General features: G+C 45.2%; 2 protein-coding genes across 2 annotated transcripts in view; both read left to right on the top strand.

The window, feature by feature from the left end:
- Positions 1-6,003, top strand: part of notch2 (notch receptor 2) — a 40,560-nt gene extending 34,557 nt beyond the window's left edge. The window contains exons 26-35 of the mRNA XM_070960642.1: positions 475-1,010; positions 1,125-1,466; positions 1,598-1,743; positions 1,849-2,053; positions 2,403-2,490; positions 2,642-2,795; positions 2,876-3,195; positions 3,293-3,440; positions 3,812-3,909; positions 4,304-6,003. Of these exons, the coding sequence (XP_070816743.1) occupies positions 475-1,010; positions 1,125-1,466; positions 1,598-1,743; positions 1,849-2,053; positions 2,403-2,490; positions 2,642-2,795; positions 2,876-3,195; positions 3,293-3,440; positions 3,812-3,909; positions 4,304-5,755 (3,489 nt within the window). The 3' untranslated portion in view covers positions 5,756-6,003. The remainder of the gene's footprint in view (positions 1-474; positions 1,011-1,124; positions 1,467-1,597; positions 1,744-1,848; positions 2,054-2,402; positions 2,491-2,641; positions 2,796-2,875; positions 3,196-3,292; positions 3,441-3,811; positions 3,910-4,303) is intronic.
- A 2,588-nt stretch (positions 6,004-8,591) lies between these two features.
- Positions 8,592-18,790, top strand: slc35a3a (solute carrier family 35 member A3a). The gene is made up of 8 exons (XM_070960497.1): positions 8,592-8,999; positions 9,081-9,290; positions 10,207-10,361; positions 10,449-10,571; positions 13,888-14,062; positions 15,549-15,667; positions 15,837-15,970; positions 16,075-18,790. Exons 2-8 carry the CDS (start codon positions 9,101-9,103, stop codon positions 16,163-16,165), a joined length of 987 nt encoding a protein of 328 aa, XP_070816598.1. The 5' UTR covers positions 8,592-8,999; positions 9,081-9,100; the 3' UTR covers positions 16,166-18,790.
- Positions 18,791-18,844: the final 54 nt, after the last annotated feature.

The raw sequence follows: 18,844 nt of genomic DNA, 5'->3' as shown, positions 1-18,844 counted from the left end.
GTGGTTAATAAGGTAAACAGGTCTGTGAGAACTATGTTAAATGTGAAAGTCACATTTTTTACACAAAAATGATTGCTAAAAATATTTTAATCTGTGTTTCAGAGGATAATGGATCTATTTCATGAGTGTCTGCTCTCAGTAAAGAAATTATTAATTGTATACAAACACAATGAGTGACCTCAGATTATTATGAAAATGCACAGGTGGCAGTGTTTTCCTTTTCTCTCCTCTCATACTAAAATGTCAGTCTTTTCACACTCATTGCCTGTTTTTCTCTCCACTAACCTCTTGCTCCCTCTCTTATTCTCATGCTTGCTTCAGAAGGCCACACCATGGCTCAGGTATAGTAGACAAGCAGCAGATGTGTAGGAGCCTAGATGTAGTTAAAGTCATTTGTTTCATGAAACGTCAGCTGCAGTTTTTTTGGCTGTCATGTGCATATATTAAACTTCAGCAACATCTCATGTTTTACAGGGCTTTACTGGGTTCAACTGTGGCGAAATAGAAGGATACAGTTGTTTAAAGCTACGATGCCAGAACGGTGGGCGCTGTGTGGAGACCACAGTTGGCCACCTGTACTGCCAGTGCCAGCCAGGCTTCAGTGGGCCTCACTGTGAGAATGCTCAGAGGTGTCCGTGGACCTGCCAGAATGGAGGAACCTGCGTCAAAGACCCATCCAACCCATACCAGTACAGCTGCCGCTGTCCCATGCACTTCTCTGGGCGATACTGTGAAAACAAACTACTCATCCCAGGCCGGTCAGCCTGCCCTTATCTGCAGTGCGAGCTGCATTCAGGAGATAAAGTGTGTGATGATCAGTGTAACAACCATGAATGTCAGTGGGATGGAGGAGACTGCTCGCTCAACTGGCAGCAGCCGTGGCTTAACTGCACTGCCGGTGTCCCCTGCTGGGATCTCTTTAAGAATGGACGTTGTGATAAGGAGTGTGACAACCCTGGGTGCCTCTTTGACAGCTTTGAGTGCCAGGAGATCCCACCAGCCTCTTGCAAGTATGTGACCCCTCCTCTTTATTTTGTCATTGCTGTAGCTGTTACATATAGAGCCCAAAAAGCTGTGAAGCCAAATAACCAAACTCCCGTCTTCCTCATATTGTGTATTTTCAGGTATGACAAGTACTGCGCAGACCACTATGGTAATGGTATTTGTGACCAGAGCTGCTACACGGAGGCTTGTGGCTGGGATGGCCTGGACTGTTCTTCTGACACTCCAGCCAAACTGGTGAATGGCACATTGGTTATCGTGGTCCGGCTGCAGCCCAAGGAGCTGCTTGGAGACTTGAGAGGTTTCTTGCGCTCCCTGGGAGCCCTGCTGCACACCAACCTGCAGGTGAAGCTGGATGACAATAAGAAACCAATGGTGTACCCTTACTTTGGGGTGGATGAGGAGCACGGACGAGAAGTACAGAAGAGAAGAAGCAAGCGGGAGCTGCAGAGGGAGGTTATTGGGTAAGGACAGTTTATGATGGGATATTCGCCTAATTTTTTCAAGCTGTTATATAATGCTGAGTAGGACAAAATTAATCACCAGTTAACTGTGTGTTATTGACTGTTTTTCTTTTTCACGTTTGTCTGCGCAGATCTGTGGTGTACCTGGAAATCGATAACCGGGAATGTTCCCAGACCTCTGTCGACTGTTTCTCCAACGCTGACGAGGCTGCGTCCTTCATCGCAGCAGCACACATCAAGGCTGAACTGCCTTACCCTCTAGTGTCTGTTAACAGTAGTAAGTTATTCAGCAGCTAATGGAATTTAACTGGTTTGTTTTTAGGTAAAAACCTAAATGAAGACAAAGCAACTGTTGACGCGGGCTTGTCTTTGTATCCTCCAGGTTACCCGCTCATTCCAATCAAGCAATCGATCTTACCCTGGTTGGTCGGACTTGCGGTGGTTATTATTCTGCTTATCCTGGTGCTGGGGGTCCTCGCAGCCAAGAGGAAACATAAACATGGTGTCCTGTGGCTCCCTGATGGCTTCTTGGCCAACAAAAATGACAAGAGGAGAGAGCCTGTCGGACAGGACGACTTTGATATGAAGTGAGTGGATATAAAAGATATATGATAACAACTAATTGGTGAGACATCATATCAGTGCAATATAGATGATCTAGGGGAAATGTGTGGCAGAGACAGTGGAAAAGTATCCCTCCTATGGTTATGAAACCTTTGTGTAAGATACTGTATGTTAAATAACTGGAAAAATACCATGGCATCAGTAGAAGAAAGTGGTTGTACTGGCCAGCTCCCAGCGATCAATACTGGTGTTGGAGTGTGAAACAGAGCTGGAACATAGCATGTATTCTATGTCCTGGAATACATGCTATAATAGAAGCAGCATGAAATGTTACTTTCTCTTAAATTTCATGTTATTTTTTCCTCATATCAGGAATTTCAAGACCCAGGATGGAGCCATGATTGATGGAGGTCAGAGTCAGAGATGGCTGGAAGACGAAGTCCCATCCAAGAAACCAAGAGTAAGTGAATTGAGACAGAAAAAAAGAATGGCTCAAATAAAGCTGATGGATGGGAGTAGTTTAAATTAAATTGGGCAAGGAATGTTTGGAACATGAGGAACGGTTTTTGGTTGTTGTGAAACGTTGTTTCAAGTTCTGTTGCTTGTTATAGACTGAAGACAAACCCTTGCTGCCCATCGCTATGGATGGAGGCGTTGACCGGAGGGAGTGGACCCTGCAGCATCGCAAGGCCGCCGACATCACCCTCACTCCCCCGCAGGCCGACCTGGATGCTGACTGTCTGGATGTTAACGTGAAGGGACCCGGTGAGAAAAATGCACTTCTTAATATCTAGATCTGATTGATTTTCAATCATTTCTTCAGTACTGAATTTCTCCTCTCTCAGATGGCTTCACCCCACTGATGTTGGCATCGCTGCGTAACGGTGGAGGCCCAGACTGCAGCCTGCACGGAGAAGAGGAGGAAGAGAGCGGAGGAGATGAACCAGGACCGAGTGTCATTTCAGACCTGATTGCTCAGGGTGCTTCTTTGATGGCTCAGACTGACCGAACGGGAGAAACGGCGCTCCACCTGGCTGCCCGCTATGCCAGGGCGGATGCTGCTAAGAGACTGCTGGACGCTGGAGCTGATCCCAACGCCCACGACAACATGGGCAGAACTCCACTGCATGCTGCCGTGGCGGCTGATGCCCAGGGAGTCTTCCAGGTGAGACGGCTGTCCAGTCAGATCAGCCAGAACAAGTTTATGTTGTTGGTCACGAATTCTTCATATCTCGTGTGTCTGTCTCTTTGCCGTCTCTCAGATTCTGATCCGTAATCGTGCAACCGAGCTGGATGCCCGCATGAATGATGGCACTACACCACTGATCCTGGCAGCCAGGCTCGCTGTGGAGGGCATGGTGGAAGAACTGATCCACTGCCACGCTGACATCAATGCTGTGGACGACCACGGTCAGCAAGCTTTTCATACATTTACTCTCCATGTGGAATGACTTATTCTCATAATGGAAGTCTGGTGTATGAATCACAGCATGTCATGTCCACACTTATTTGGATTACAATAATCCTCATATTGAAACTACAGTATACGTATGAGGAATCATGCTAGTCAGTAAGCATGACAGGCCTCTGGATTAGATCCATCTATGCCAGTGTTCATGGTGCTGTCATGCTTGAGTCCTTCACAGTCTAGTTAGACAGTAACACTTAAGACTTGAGGAGCTCCGGTTAGTAGCAGAAAAATAGCTAGGAAATTTGCAATAACTTCATTCTGGTTAACATGGATGTTTTTTTTGTCTCTTCTCACTGTCCTACCATTTCAGGCAAATCTGCTCTGCACTGGGCAGCTGCAGTTAATAATGTGGAGGCAACTCTTGTGCTTTTGAAGAATGGAGCCAACCGTGACATGCAAGACAATAAGGTCGGTTCTTGTGTTTTCATTTGTGCCATTTCATACCCATGGTTCTTTAGTTTGTGTGCTTGCTATGAAGACTGTATATACAGTAGTGTAACAGTAAAAAAAAACAACTAAATCTTTAAAAGTAAAGGGGCTTTACTACTTAAGTCACCCATTACAAAACTACTTAAGTGGAAAAAGTGCACCGACACAAATATGTAAAAAATTGCATTTAATGACTGTTATTCAGAGCTTTACTTTTTCTGAGATGCACTAATCCAAATGAGACTCCACTCATCAAAATACCCAAAGAAACCTCTCAAACCTCCCATGTATAGCCAAATGTGTTCATGTAGAATTTGTACTGTATGACAGTTTTTTATTACACATATTATTCACTTGCTGTGTTTTCTTTCAGGAGGAGACGCCGCTGTTTCTTGCAGCCAGAGAAGGCAGCTTTGAGGCGGCTCAGGTTCTCCTCGACCACTACTCCAACCGCGACATCACCGATCACCTGGATCGGTTGCCCCGCGATACGGCTCAAGAGCGCATGCATCATGACATCGTGCGCTTGCTGGACCAGTACAATCTGGTTCACAGTCCACACAATGGGCCTAACCACATGGGTGGAGGAGGAAATTCCTCCGTTATGTGCGGGGCAAATGGAGCGGGTTTCATTGGCATGCGCCCGGGCCCACAGGGGAAGAAGAGCAGGCGGGGCGGAGGTGGAGCGAAAGTGGGAGGTGTTGGCGGGGGAGCTAAAGAGCTGAAAGACATGAAGGCGAAGAGAAGAAAGAAGCCTGCTGGAGGAGAGGGGTCAGGTGTGGGTGCTGGAGTAGGAGGAGGAAGTGGAGGAGGTGCAGGGGGAGGGAGCGCGAATGGCGTTAAGGCAGCAGGAGGACTTCCAGAGAGCTCTGTCACCATGTCACCTGTTGACTCCCTGGAATCGCCGCACTCGTACACAGGCGACGTGTCCAGCGCCGTCTCCACCACGGCAAACTCACCTCCCCTCCTGAGCAGCCCGACCTCCAGACCCATGCTGCCCCCTGTCAGCCACATGCTGGGACAGCAGCAGGGATGGGTGGGCATGACCAAGCACGGCTACAGCAGCCACATGTTCGGCCTCGTGCCGCACCAGATGGGAGGATCTCACCCTGGCATGGGCCAACACCACAGCCAGGGCCCGATGATGACCCCTATGAATGTCACCATGAGCAGAGAGCAGCTGCCGCCCATTGTCACGTTCCAGATGATGGCCCCCGGGGGAGGCCAGGCCATGCTGAAGCAGCCTCAGCCAGGACAGGTACAGGTCACACAGTCCCAGGGGCAGAACCAGAATCAGGGTCACTCCCAGCAGGGGCCAGGCCACCTCCACTGCTCCCAGAGTATGATCTACCAGATGCCTGAGCAGATGAGCATGGCGCACGGGCTCCCCCACACCCTGCAGCACCCCCACACCGTCAGCCACGGAGGCCACGGGGGGATCGAGGGCCAGTCACGGCCGCTGCCCTCCTATCCACCCATGCAGAGCCCCGTGGATAAGTACCCCACACCGCCCTCCCAGCACAGCTACACCACCGCCGGCTCAGAGGGCACCACCCCCGGCCACTCAGCCCACCCACCAAGCGAGCACCCGTATCTCACCCCTTCACCCGAGTCCCCGGACCCCTGGTCGTCCTCTTCGCCACACTCCAACTCGGACTGGTCTGACGTCACCACCAGCCCCACCCCTCTGGGGAACCCCCACCACGCACTGCCGTCTTCACACCACACACACATTCCAGAGCAGGTGCAGCTGCAGCCGCAGTCGCAACAGATGCAGCAGGCCTCTCAACAGCCTCAGCTCGGAAACATGCAGGTGTTTGCGTAGGCCGGCCGGAGGAAAGCATGAACAGACTGACTTTGGGGGCTCTGTGTAGTTAAATAACAACACATAGTAACTCATGCAATGCTTTTCTCACTTCTCTCGTTAATTCTCTTTGTTTGTTCTTCATTATAATAATCGGTCACCTCCCCTTTTATGTTTTCTTCTCTTTTTTTGCACTTAAGAAAACTGTGTGTATAGTTCCTAAAACGTCGTTGAGTATTACCAGCTAGAAAGCAAAAGTTCTGAATACCAAAAAAAAAAAAAAAGCGTGGACGTTGGCTGCCCGTCACGAGCTGAATTCAACGTTCCATGTAGTGCCTTCGATCCCAGCTGAGCATCCTCTGCTCTCTGTTGGCCAAGACTTTTCTTTTTGGCCCTTGGCACCCGAACACAAACTGTTTATTGAGGGATCGTCGAGGAACTGCCGACCAGATGGTGGCCGGCTGGTATTGCATCAGAAAAACAGACTGCTCAGATGGACACTGAGACGGGGCAGAGGACGCTCTGCATCGATATTATCTGCTCTTGAGGACATTGTTACTTCGTTCTGCTATATGCTATCCTTATTTGTGTTTAATGTGATAAGCCTGCCAATACTAACTCCTCGTCGAAACCATTCACTCTACTTTTGTAATATGATGGGTCACTTTCAGTTGATGCTTTAAGTCAGCAAAACTACCTAGCTGTTGCCTTATTGTTTTTTTTACTTGTGCATTTTTTATCAGCTAAAGGGGGAATTTCATGAAATGCTGTTGCATGACTACAAAGATGAATAAAATTACAGATTATATAGAAATACACACAGATGCATCATTTTACTAAATAGCTCTACTCTTGTGCAAACAAGGTTTAAATGTATTTACTGCATTGATTACAATTGATAGATATTAGTGTTTCCTGTCAAACATCTGAACATTCAGTAAATGCAGTTTTTACTTGCACGCTGCAGGTGCAGTGAGGACACAGTGTGTTACCCGTGTTTTGAAGGTAGTTCCTGTTACAGAAATACAGAAGCGTTGATTTGAAAACCAAATCAGAGTTCGTTTGGGTTCAGTTACGTCGTGTCTCGCCGCAGACTGCACTTCATGTGTTGTTGAGGGATTCATTCAGAAGCTTGACAAACTTTATGCAAATACATACATACATTAGTTTTAGTATGTTATGATGAAATGTACATAGACTTACAGCACATTCTGCTTGTTGTTACTGAGTCCGATTTGGCAGAGACGTGTCGACTTCTTCTGTTTTTTTATACAAATTCTGTTCGCACTTCTTGAATGATTCTGAATGTTACAGAGGTGCATGTTTTTACCTTTTAAACAGCCTCTTTTTAAACTGTTTCTCTTCCAAAATCATTTAACCAGTTTTGCCTTTTGCTTAACTACAATCAGTGTATCTGTGCACCTTTTTTTTTTAAATTGTCATGATTCACAAACCAAGTCTGGAAGTGAGTGACATTCAATAAAGTATTTTTTATTTGTCTGCCTTCGTAAAGTTGATGTTGATCGTGGCTTTGTGGGACTGCTCTGTAGACACAGACAATCATTCGCCGTTTTATTTTTGACATTTCAAAAAGGAACATCCGTGTCTCTAAGACCAAATTCTTTTTTTTCCTGCCAAAAATTAACATCATGTTCATTTTTTTGTTAGCTGTTGCCCTCGTTTCAGTTCGTGTTGGGATTCTTTGAAGACTTTTGTCAAGTTGGACACACAGCACGCACATCCGATCACAAGAAATGTTTCCTCTGCAGTCATGTTCAATAAATATTGCCCAGTACCTTTTTCTCTGTACTTGATAATGTCCCTGCAGTTTCACAAAACACAAGTACTGTACATTGAGGTGTCAGTCAGCGTTTTTCATAAAGAACTGAGCATGTCAGTTCCCGTTCATATGCAAGGCCATGTGTCTATGTTCTGTATATAAAATGTTTTTTTATTGTACTTTCCTCTGTTAACCAAATAACCTATAATATACATGCCATATGAAGTAGTTGTCACCGTGTTTGTATAAGGTAGAAGAACTAAAACTGATGAGAAAATAAGTTGTCTGTTGCAAAAAACCAAATGATCAACCAAATGTGCTTATTGAAATAAAGCCCAGATCTTCATAAATGTTTGCACTTCTGTCTTTTTTTAAAGTATGATGTGTTTTTGTCAACAGGTTCAGACAGCGCTGGAGTTTGAAATTGTTTTAGTGTCTGACACAGACGAGTACAGATTTCACATACGTATATCTATAAATATAGATATATATATATACACACACACACCAGATGAGTATAGGTGTGAATGTGTGTGTGCGTGCATGTCCATCAGTCATCAAAGGTTTTTTTTCTGTTTTCTAATGCCTATTTTATAAATGTTTACATTTTTTTGTGTTTTATTTCATATGTTATAATTATTTTTTAGTATAGTCATTATTTTTCTTTATCCTCCTGTCATGTAAAATTAATGTGTTGTATTTTCTACAGTGCAATGTGAATATAACAAGAATTATAACAAGAATATATAACAAGAATTAATAATTAATAAATTAATGATTACAATTGAATTAATATAGTAGTGTGTAGAAACATAATGATTAACCATATTTAAAGCTTTGAGTGGTTTCATTGGAGTACTTGACAGAGATGCTTGATGCTAGATCTTCCATTAAAAATATTTTTTTAAAAATTCAATATTTGGTGGCCATAAATATGTAATTATTCGTCGTCCTTTGTTCTTCCATTGTTATTTCTGTAAAGGAAATACTTCATTTCACAGTCTAAAATAAATATGAGTAGTGCAGTGTGTTGCCTGTCCGGCAGGAGGCGCTGGTTCGCACAGGAAGCCGTGACTCAAGACGAGGAAGAAATCTGTACACGGAAGTCCTCCAGGATCTTAGTTGTATGAGATTTGTTTCTTTCGGTAGACTTTCTCGTTACAGTTTACTCTTTTCTGTGACTGTTAGCGCGCCGTAATGTCACTAAACGACGGGACTGTCGGGGTGGAAACGCTGCGAGGATAATGTGCAGTTTCCAGAGAGCAGTTGTATCCAGCGCGGGTCAATGGACGCCAGGACTTGAAGTGCTGCTGTTTTGACAGCTGGGTTGAGCCTCCAGTACCTGGTCTGCCTGCCTGACAGAGAACTGCTGAGAGCAGACAAAACCCGAGGTTCAATTCTAAAAGGGGGGTTAATTTTATGTAGAGGCGAATATCTACACCAGTTAAGTTGCTTTTAAGGCGCCATTGAGGGACAGACAGAAAGGTGAGCCACTCTGCCTCATTCGTGTCTGTCTGGGAGTAAAAACCTCGTTCACCTGCTGAAAGTCTTCTTTTTTGTGTCCAGCTTCCTACCGACCAGCAGACATGGCCTCATCTCGGCTGAAGTACGTCTCTCTGGGCGTGCTGGTGTTCCAGACCACCTCGCTGGTGCTCACCATGCGGTACTCCCGCACCCTGCAGGCCGAGGGCCCGCGGTACCTGGCCTCCTCAGCCGTGGTGGTGGCTGAGGTTCTGAAGATCCTCACCTGCGTGCTGCTCGTCCTCAAGGAGCACAGTGAGCGCACCTGAACGCAATCACATTCATCACAGGGCCGCCACTGACCCTTCATTTACATTAGATTAACCTGGATTAATCTTTTTATTAATTTATTGTGAGGTCTATAAAGCCTCAGAGACTCACAGCAGAGGTTAAGGTGATCACTGAAAACTGCATTAATGTGGATAAAAACCAGAGAAAAGCAACAAAACCTCACACTTCAGAAGCTAGAACCAGCTTGTTTGTCGTCTTAATCAATGAATTTGTGTCTCCTTTCAGCTCAAACTATGAAGAATGATTTGGATTTTGATACAAGATGAGAAAAATAGTTAAAATCTAACAAGCTTGAGACCAGTGAAATACTAAAATCCAGGTCTGATTATCATCTGAAACTCTTACATGATAGTGTTGATAAAAGAGCTGAGAAACTGGTGGTTTTCTACAAAACTTTTTCTCATTGAATCAAAAGTTCTTGCATGTTTGATGTTGTCTAAACATCAGCAGCCGCTCCAGAACTTTGCCTAAATAAAAAAACGTCTCAGCAACATGATGATTGAAATCCCAAACTGTCTGATCAAAGAATGAGGAAAAAGAGTGTCATCGTTTGGTACTTGAAAGTGGACTATGGATTTATGGTAACAAATAGTGCTGAGGCGCATAAGTTAAGGCTGAAAATAGCCCTTTAACTGTCACTGACCCCTTATTCTCTCACTGAGGAATCAGGTTTGTCAGGTTGCTTCGGGTTGTTTCTTTGAGTTTCACCTGTCCTACTGCCTGATGCAAAAAAGCAGGTTTATTGAATTATCTGTAAAACCAGGAACCCCCTCAGGTCTGGATCCTGTCCTGATGACTGATCTTGTTCCAACAGTCATCAAAGTTACCAGATAAATCAGTACGCCGTTAACTGTGGTCTGACTTTGTCTTCATTCCTCAGGTTACAGCATGCGAGCTCTGAACAGCATCCTGCGGCAGGAAATTGTGTACAAACCCATAGAAACGCTGAAGCTGGCGATCCCCTCGGGGATCTACACGCTGCAGAACAACCTGCTGTACGTCGCCTTGTCCAACCTGGACGCAGCCACCTACCAGGTACAGCAGAGGGCGGGTTGTGTTTGGAGGCCGTGTGACATCCTCGATCAGGGGTTATTTACCATTTTCCCGCTTTGTCTCCATCAGGTAACGTACCAGCTGAAGATCCTGACCACGGCGCTGTTCTCAGTATCGATGCTGGGCCGCAGGCTGGGCATCTACCAGTGGCTCTCGTTGCTGATTCTCATGGCCGGAGTGACTCTCGTGCAGGTCTGGTGCAGCTTCTTGTCTGTTTGGTAGCTGTAGAAATGAACAATCTGACACCCTGTCTGCGGTTCCTGGGTGTTCGTTTGAGCAGCTGCTTTTATAAAGAGCCTTGTAGTGGATTGTGTGAACGACGGCAGGTTGACCCCAGAGAAAAAATAAGATCCGACAGCTGAGCGTCCTCTAATGAGCGAGAATACGTATGCGTTCTCTATTCAGTCATGTCCAAGAACATATATCAGTAACTGGAATCGACCAAGAGAAAAATAATCTGCAGCTCTTTTGGTGATGGATTAATTTTAATCGATGCTGGAGGAGAAAAAGCCAAACATCCTCTAGTTCCAGCCTCTCAAAAGTGAGGATATGATGTTTTTTATATCATTGTCCTCTAAATATCTATGGATTTTGCACTGTAGCAGATCAAGACTTTTAAGATGTCACCTGCTGGGAAACTGCGATGGGCATTTTTGACATTTTATAGGCTAATGATTGATAAAGGAACCAGATTAATTAGTGATGAAACGAATCATGAGCAAGTTTCAGCTCTTATGATGTGAGGTGGCTAAAGGTTGTTTAGCTTCGATACTGTACACAGAATCACAATCAAGATTGTTCCGCTTGCCTGATAATCAGACTGAATTGTCATTTTCTTTTGCTTCATTATTTTTATTCAGATGTCTACTTTTTTTTTTTAACAGTTTTTCAGCTGGTGTTTCGTCCTCAGAGCAGCCGTGTTTGCAGAGAGGAATGTTAATGGAGTGTCAGGGACGTGATCTACTCAGTTAATGTCGTTGCATACGCCAGAGTTTGCCAGTGGGACCTTTCTCTCTGATTAGCGGCTGTGGAGCAGGGAGCCAGGAAAGATTTGTGGGGAAACTTCGCTTGAATTGATCACATTCAGGAGGCAGAATGAGCTCGTGAAATAACTCTCAGCCATCGACTAACCGCTCGCCCAAATCTTGGTGATTCTCAGCATGTTCCCTCTCCCTCTCTGCGCTCAGGTTGCTTTTTAAGTCTGCACTTGTTTGCTGAACCCCGTCTGCCCAGAATCCCACAGAAAGCCTAAATCCATCTTGTTAGTGTCTTTGAAATCAAAGAGGAAAGAGATTGCGGCCAATTCTGCCGCTGTCTCTTTGCCTGATGAAGCGTTTACTCAGCTGCGTATTGGGAATGTTTCGTTTAGCTTTAATCATTGCGTGATCTTTAATTTCTTCCAGTGGCCAAATAAAGACGAGAAACTCTTATTCTGAGAGGGAGTCCTGTGGCTGTGTGAAGGTTCGATAAATAAACCTAAATAATGAGGCCTGAACTGGAACATTGACTAAATATTGGCTACCAGTGGTTACAAGGGACGTGCTGATGAATGATGAAGTGTTGACTGTTGTGATATCACCTCCTCCTCCTTGGCAAAACAAAGAAAATGCCCAGTCAGTTGGTATTACGCTGGATGTGATCTTAATATTGGCAGAGCACTCAGACAGAAGCACAATAGAGGAGGAGGACGTGAGGATGCACCTTCAGAAATCTGCAGGATCAGACGGGTGCAGACGTTTACTCCCGAACTGCACAACCAGGCTGTTTATCCACGACGCCTCCTGAAGGCTCAAGTAGCAGATCATCACATCCGAAATGATATTAACACACAGCCATAGCACCCACCTACAAACCAACGAACGAGCTGAAAAGTCAGCGTGAATCCGCTGAGATAATTGGCCAGTTTTTGCATTAATGCAGCTCCTCGTGTTCACTGTTCATTTTCAAGGTTTGTGCTGTCAGCTCTCACTCGGCAGGCTTTGTTTTGGCGTCGGAAGTGGAAGGCAAACAGCCTCTCGCTCCAGAGGGATCTTTACCAAAGAATGAAAAAGTGCTGTAGCTACAATGCTTTTTTTTTTTTTGCATTAACACCCATTTTCCTGCTTACTGCAGCACATAACGCAGGAATTCACGCTCTGCAGCATTTTTACAACTCTGCAAAGTTGTGAAGATGCCTTTGTGTGAATTTCAGTTACCCAGCATCAGAGGTTCAGAGAGAGACATGAGCGACTGTGAACCTTTATTCAGGCCTTAGTAAGTACGTACATGTGGACGTTTCATCAGCGTTTGGATATTTATTCAGTAGAAAACACATGAGAACCACCCTTAATTCTAAAAAAGTTAGGACGCTGTGTAAAAAGTAAATAAAACAGAATATACCCATTTGCAGACAAACTGTGTGAAATGTTCCTGAGCACATGTAGTGATGAGGATGCACCTTTCAGACCCAATCATGACACCATCAGCTGTTACCAGTGAGCCTGATTACCTGTGGAATGATCCAGACAGGTGTTTCTGGAGCACACCTCTCTCAGCCTACGTTTACACGTAGCAGGGTATTTTGGAGAACGGATATTTTGGACCCCCCGTTTTCAAAAATAACATCGTGCACACAACATCGTTCAAAAATGTTGTCGTTTACATGAACCCGGATAAATACGCCGTCGAGCGCCATCATAGCTATGCCAAACCTATGGGCGCGAGTGTAAACATAGGTCGCTCACATGACGTTTCGGAACCTAAAACACGATTTAACCCTGTTTACGCCAACACATAAGCTGCGTTTTCAGAAATCTCCACTTTGGCTGGAGTTTTTAAAAATGATCATTTTCCGTGAAAAAAACTCTGTTTGTGTGTAAACGAGAGGCCAAACCGCATGAAAACATTTGATTTTCCCTGAGTGTAAACGTAGCCTCAGTCTTTGCACTGTTTTCAATTGAGTATATGTCAAAAAGGATTAGCAAATAATCACATTCTGGTTTATTCATGTTTTACACAGCATGCAAACTTTTCAGGGGTCTTATGATCGCAGCCGGTTTTTTTTGCGTGCTCTTATATCGACGCACTGGGGGTGCAGTTTCCCTTAGCAGAGCTTAGAAAGAAATAGTTAGACATTTTGGGAAATGTCTTTCTTGGCGAGAGCTGAATAAGAAAATCAAAAGCACTCTCGTACCTTTCCCTTAAATACTAGGCTACAGCTAGAAGAGGGGTTAGCTTAGCTTAGCTTAGCACAAAGACTGGAAACAGGGGGAAACAGCTAGCCTGGTTTGGTCCAGCAGCTCCAAAACTCACTAAAACCAGTTTGCACCTGTCCACGTCTTGGTGAGGCTTTTAAATCAGTTGCAGAGGTTTAAAGAAGTTTTATATTTTGACTTTTTTTTTTTTTTTTTAACTTCAGGCCCACTTAATAGCATTCAACGACGTCTTGCACACTTTGTCAGTGGATTGAACGATCTAAAAAATACTAGTAGTAGGACCTTGAATTGAATTTTTTCTCTTGTGTGTGCAGTGGCCTTCAGAGTCCACAGTGGCCCCAGAGAAGGAGGCCCACTCTGCAGGCTCCCAGTTTGTTGGCGTGGCAGCGGTTCTGGTGGCGTGCTGCTCCAGTGGATTCGCCGGCGTCTACTTTGAGAAGATCCTAAAGGAGAGCAAGCAGAGCGTCTGGGTCCGGAACATCCAGCTCGGTCAGTACTCATCGATCAGTCGAATCGATCGGCTGTCCGATCAGGACAACGTGCATGTCAAATGTAATTCAATGCACCGAAAAGTAACCTTAAAGTTTCATTTGATGGATGCTGATCCATCAGCAGAGGAGTGATGTGAGGAAAACAGATTGAAAAAGGCACCTTAATGTTTCTGGTGTGTGCGTGTGCGTGCGTGTGTGTGTGTGTGTATGTGTGTGTGTGTGTGTGTGTGTGTGTGGACAGTTTCCTTTCTTCCCTGCACAGAGAGCCAGCTGGGCTCTTTACCTCCGATATGTTTCTGTTAAGATGAATGTTCCTGTCTAGTTTATTTTTACCCCAGAGTGTGTGAGGCATGTGTTAAGTCTCCTGCGATTCCTGGTGTGAGCTTGGAGCTTTTTCACCTGCTTTAAATGTTGGAGCCCAAACCTGCAGCAAGAGCAGTGAAGATGAGGCTGGGTTTTTATTTTGTTGTTGTTGTTGTTAGCGATCGTTGCAGTGATCCAAGAAAATATGAAATTAAGGAAATTAGCAATTAGTGTTGATCCAGCAACAATTTGAAGATGTCACTTTAGGCTCTTTCAAAGATGTAATCAATAATTTTACAACAGTTTAACATGCGGAAACACATAAAATGACAATGAGAAGTAGTTGGAGGACAGACTGGAGCAAGATGTTAATGAATTAGTTCGATGTTTGGAGGAAAGCAATGATTTGATTTCTTGCTGACAGTTGGATGCGAAGATCGATGCTTGTACACTAAATAGAGAGCGAGAGCCAAGAGAGTGTCAACACAACTTTAGCTTAGTTTAGCATTAAGAGTGGAAAGAAGGAGGGGGACAGTTAGCCTGTAGGTAACAAAATCCAATCCATTCGCATGAACTTGTTTGCTGACTTTATATGAAATCTCACATCTAAATTCACCTCTGAACCACAGACTGTATAAAACACGGGTGTAGTCTCCATGTCGTCGCTCATCGGTGTCTCATAGGTGAAGCTCCGTGATGTCGTGGCAGCGCCTGACGCAGCCAAACTCCCGGCTAATCCAAAGATACACAAAGGTGGAGCTGATAGAAGCCTAGTTGCTGAGTCCTAGTGTCTCCCTGTCCCTCAGAGTGACCATGCTCATAATTATGCATAACTTTAAGGCCAAAAATAAAATGTATATGAGTTATTAATGAGTTATATAAAAAAATTCACCCCCCCATAATGTTGTCATGAACAGGGAGATTAGCTACAGAGGCTAAAACTGTACCAGGCTGTATACATTTCTGCTGTAAATTGGGTGTTTTAATATGGGGATTGACTCATTTTTGGAGTCAGCCTCAAGTGGCCATTTGGGGAACTGCAGCTTTTTGCACTTGGCTTGGTTGCTGCTTGCTCTGAACACACCTGAATCTCTTTCTTTAGCTGAATTACGATAGTTTAGAGTTGTTCTGATCAGACTTCAGATCTTCAGCTCACTCATTTACTCCGTGTGTGTTTCCAGGGATGTTTGGCTTTGTGTTTGGCCTCTTTGGCATGCTGGCCTACGATGGAGAGAGGGTGAAGGAGTCGGGGATGTTCCAGGGATACAACACGGTCACCTGGACTGTCGTGGCGCTGCAGGTAACGCTCGCTCCACAGCCAGCGATTCAGTGTGTTTCCCACCAAAGCTGTCACACGTGTAGTCCAGCCTCTGGGGTAACGGACCCTTCAGTCCGTGGACCAGACTCCCCGTCGGCCCGCACAGGTCACGCCTCCGTCCATCTGTGTCTGTGTGTTTGTTGTTTCTCAGGCGCTGGGTGGTCTGGTCATAGCAGCGGTCATCAAGTATGCAGACAACATCCTCAAGGGCTTTGCTACATCGCTCTCCATCATCCTGTCAACTCTTATATCGTACTTCTGGCTCCAGGACTTCGACCCCACCAGGTAGAGGACAGTTCCCCTCCTTCTGTCTGCACTTCTTTACCTTTATTTTCTTTCCCGCGATCGCATTTTCTCAAGCTGACCGCGTCGTCTGCTGTCGTCCACAGCGTGTTCTTCCTGGGGGCCGTTTTGGTCATCGTGGCCACTTTCCTGTACGGCTACGAAGGCAAGGCGACCCCCAACCCCAGCAGGGCGTAGGACACTCACGGCTGACACTGCAGCAGCAGTAGGAGGTCCTGTTGGAGCGTCAGGACGTGGAGGGGAAAGGAGGACAGAGGGCTGGAGGAAAAGAAGGGGAAAGGTCTTTATCATATGTTGTGATCACAGGAAGGAGGAGACAGAAAAAGGGGAGCAGGAAGGGAGGAGGTAAGCAGGTTGGGAGCGGAGGGACGGGGAGAGACGGTTCAAACAAAAAGCAAGCACAACGCTGTGATGGGTCTCACACACCAAAAGTGCCTCAGCTGAGAAGGGCGACCAGTGTTTCCAGTCACCGCTGTAGAGATAATCCTGGCCGCCACACCTTTAGTTCTCGACGGGACCGACTGATTGTTTTCATGAAGAGCCTGTTTGACTGCCTGTCACTGTTACTGCCACATCAGTCACCTCGATGCTAAAGCAGGGATACTCAGCTTACTTCACCCCGCGGGGCCACTTCTGCAAAATGACCAACTTCAATCAAATTTGCCAGATAAAACGAATCAACATTAAAAGCTCTTTGTCATTTTCAAATTGACTGACTTATTCACTAAACTAACAAATCAGATCTTTTACTGCATTTTATAGCTAAAACTGAATTTTAGTTGTAAATGCTTTGGTTAGATTTCAAAGTTTATACAACATAAAACAGCTGGAATCCATCCTGCAGTCATTCCATAGACATAAACTGCTTCCACCTGTGACAGAATCAGAAGCATATTTAAGATATTTAAGTGTGAAACACGTTTATGGGAGCAGAGTGATCTGCCTCTCTGCATCGCTTTGGCTCCTCTTCAGTTGTTTCCCCTGCAGAGTCCACCAGGCACGGCTGTGTCACGTTCCACTTTTGCTTCTACCAGAAGCCCCGCGGGGCGTTTCAGAAGCGGCTCTCCGCTGAAAATACGCGCCTGGTCCGTGTTTGACAGACGCCACGTCAAGCTGCTCAGAGCAGATCGAGCTGGACAGGAAGTCAGACACAGGAACCGCTCAGCGAGTCCAGTAAATTTTCAGAATAAAGTATCCTCTACCAATCACATATCAATGATAAAAACAATTAAAACAGACAAAAATGAACCGACTTAACCGAGGTGGAAGCACAAACGTTCATGATAAAGTGCCGAATCAACAGAACTTAGCAGGCAGAGGGCTCCACTTCTGAAACGCTCCCGGTGGACTCTGAAGCCCTGCAGAGGACAGAACAAAACCACATCGAAGCCAGAACACCACGCAGCCCTGCCAGGTGGAATCAGCTGTCACTGTCTGATCCTGCTGCACTTTGCACAGCCTGAAAGGCCATCAGCCTTCTCTCTGTGTGCTGACAGCCTAATTTATCCCATCATACAAACAGGCATATCTGTCCCTCCCTACAGCCCCGAATAATTGGTATGAAAAGGCAAAAAAACTCCCAGTGTGAATGGATTTATTGTCATTGTGAATTAGAAAATGGTCAGCGGGCCACCCGGCACCCTAGCGTGGGTCAAATTTGGCCTGTGGGCCGTAAGTTGAGTATCACTGCACAAAAGGATCGAAGAGGCAGATGGGCAGGAGTTTCTAGAGCTTCTTCAAAACCATGTTTTTTAGATTTGGTGTGGGCTTGTTCACCTCAGAGCTGCTGTATTTAAGGCTCTTTCTTGTACCACTTTGAACTGAAAGCACATTTTAACCCATATTTTTCCCTGAAACGAGCCTTTCCAGGTCCCTGTTGACTCTAAGGCTGCGTACAGTACCGCAAGCCATGACAGTCACGGTTAGTCCGGGGTTCAAGCCTGGAACAGAGCTGGGATTCATACGCAGCCTTAGAGGCCTGTCGGCCTGGGAGGCAGAACTCGGGGCAAAAAACTCACAGTCAATGCACCAAGAGCCTTTAGACTATGGTAGCTGAAGTGACCATAACTCGTTTCGTTTCCTTAATTATGGCGCTCGTTTTGGGTTTTGTCCAGCTATTTTTGGAACCAGTTTTTGTTGCCAGGCAACATATAGTCGCTGGGATGTCTTTGATAACATATAGAGCGTGTCTCAGTGGCAGAGCTGTTTTCGTGTATGACTCTGGTCCGCGTGCGTCTGCTGGAGTTTAGTGTTTGACAGTAATCTGGGTGTATGAATAAAATGCGACAGGAATAAACTAATCTGACACTTGAGAAATGCTGTTCTGAGCTGTAACAGGTTCTCGTTTAAGGTGAAACTGACGGTTTAAAATGTGCTGAAGATTATTTTGTGCAACTTGAAATTATGTTAACCTCGGGTGTAAATAATGGCACCGTTTAAATTGTAATCTATACATCTAAATGAACTGTCTGTTTAACTTATTCATTCATTAATCAGGCGTTTACATGACTTTTCAAAGCCACTGATTACAAACACCCAGCTCCTCACGTCCTGTAACAATATAATCTGTTGATTCTGTGGCACAGTAATCAGAAAATTACTGAATGTGGTCCAGCTGAGTCTGAATTGCTGATGCTCACAGATACACAGAGAGTCATTCTGGATTGTACGATTTGACTGGTGTTTTTCTTCTGGAACTACTTTTATTTTTCTTGGGAGAAAGCGGGTAAAATTAATAACTTTATTATTTTAATTACCAGTATGTGAATCTTTTATAAAAGAACAATGTTTCCTTTAACGTCCCTGAATGTGTTATTGTGTTGAATTCACAGTTTATCTCCTTTTCTACATGCTCAC

The sequence above is a fragment of the Chaetodon trifascialis genome, chromosome 4 (assembly GCF_039877785.1).
Source record: "Chaetodon trifascialis isolate fChaTrf1 chromosome 4, fChaTrf1.hap1, whole genome shotgun sequence".
Lineage (NCBI taxonomy): Eukaryota > Metazoa > Chordata > Actinopteri > Chaetodontiformes > Chaetodontidae > Chaetodon > Chaetodon trifascialis.
Note: the sequence above shows the minus strand (reverse complement) of the source record. Positions and strands in the feature narration are given on the sequence as shown.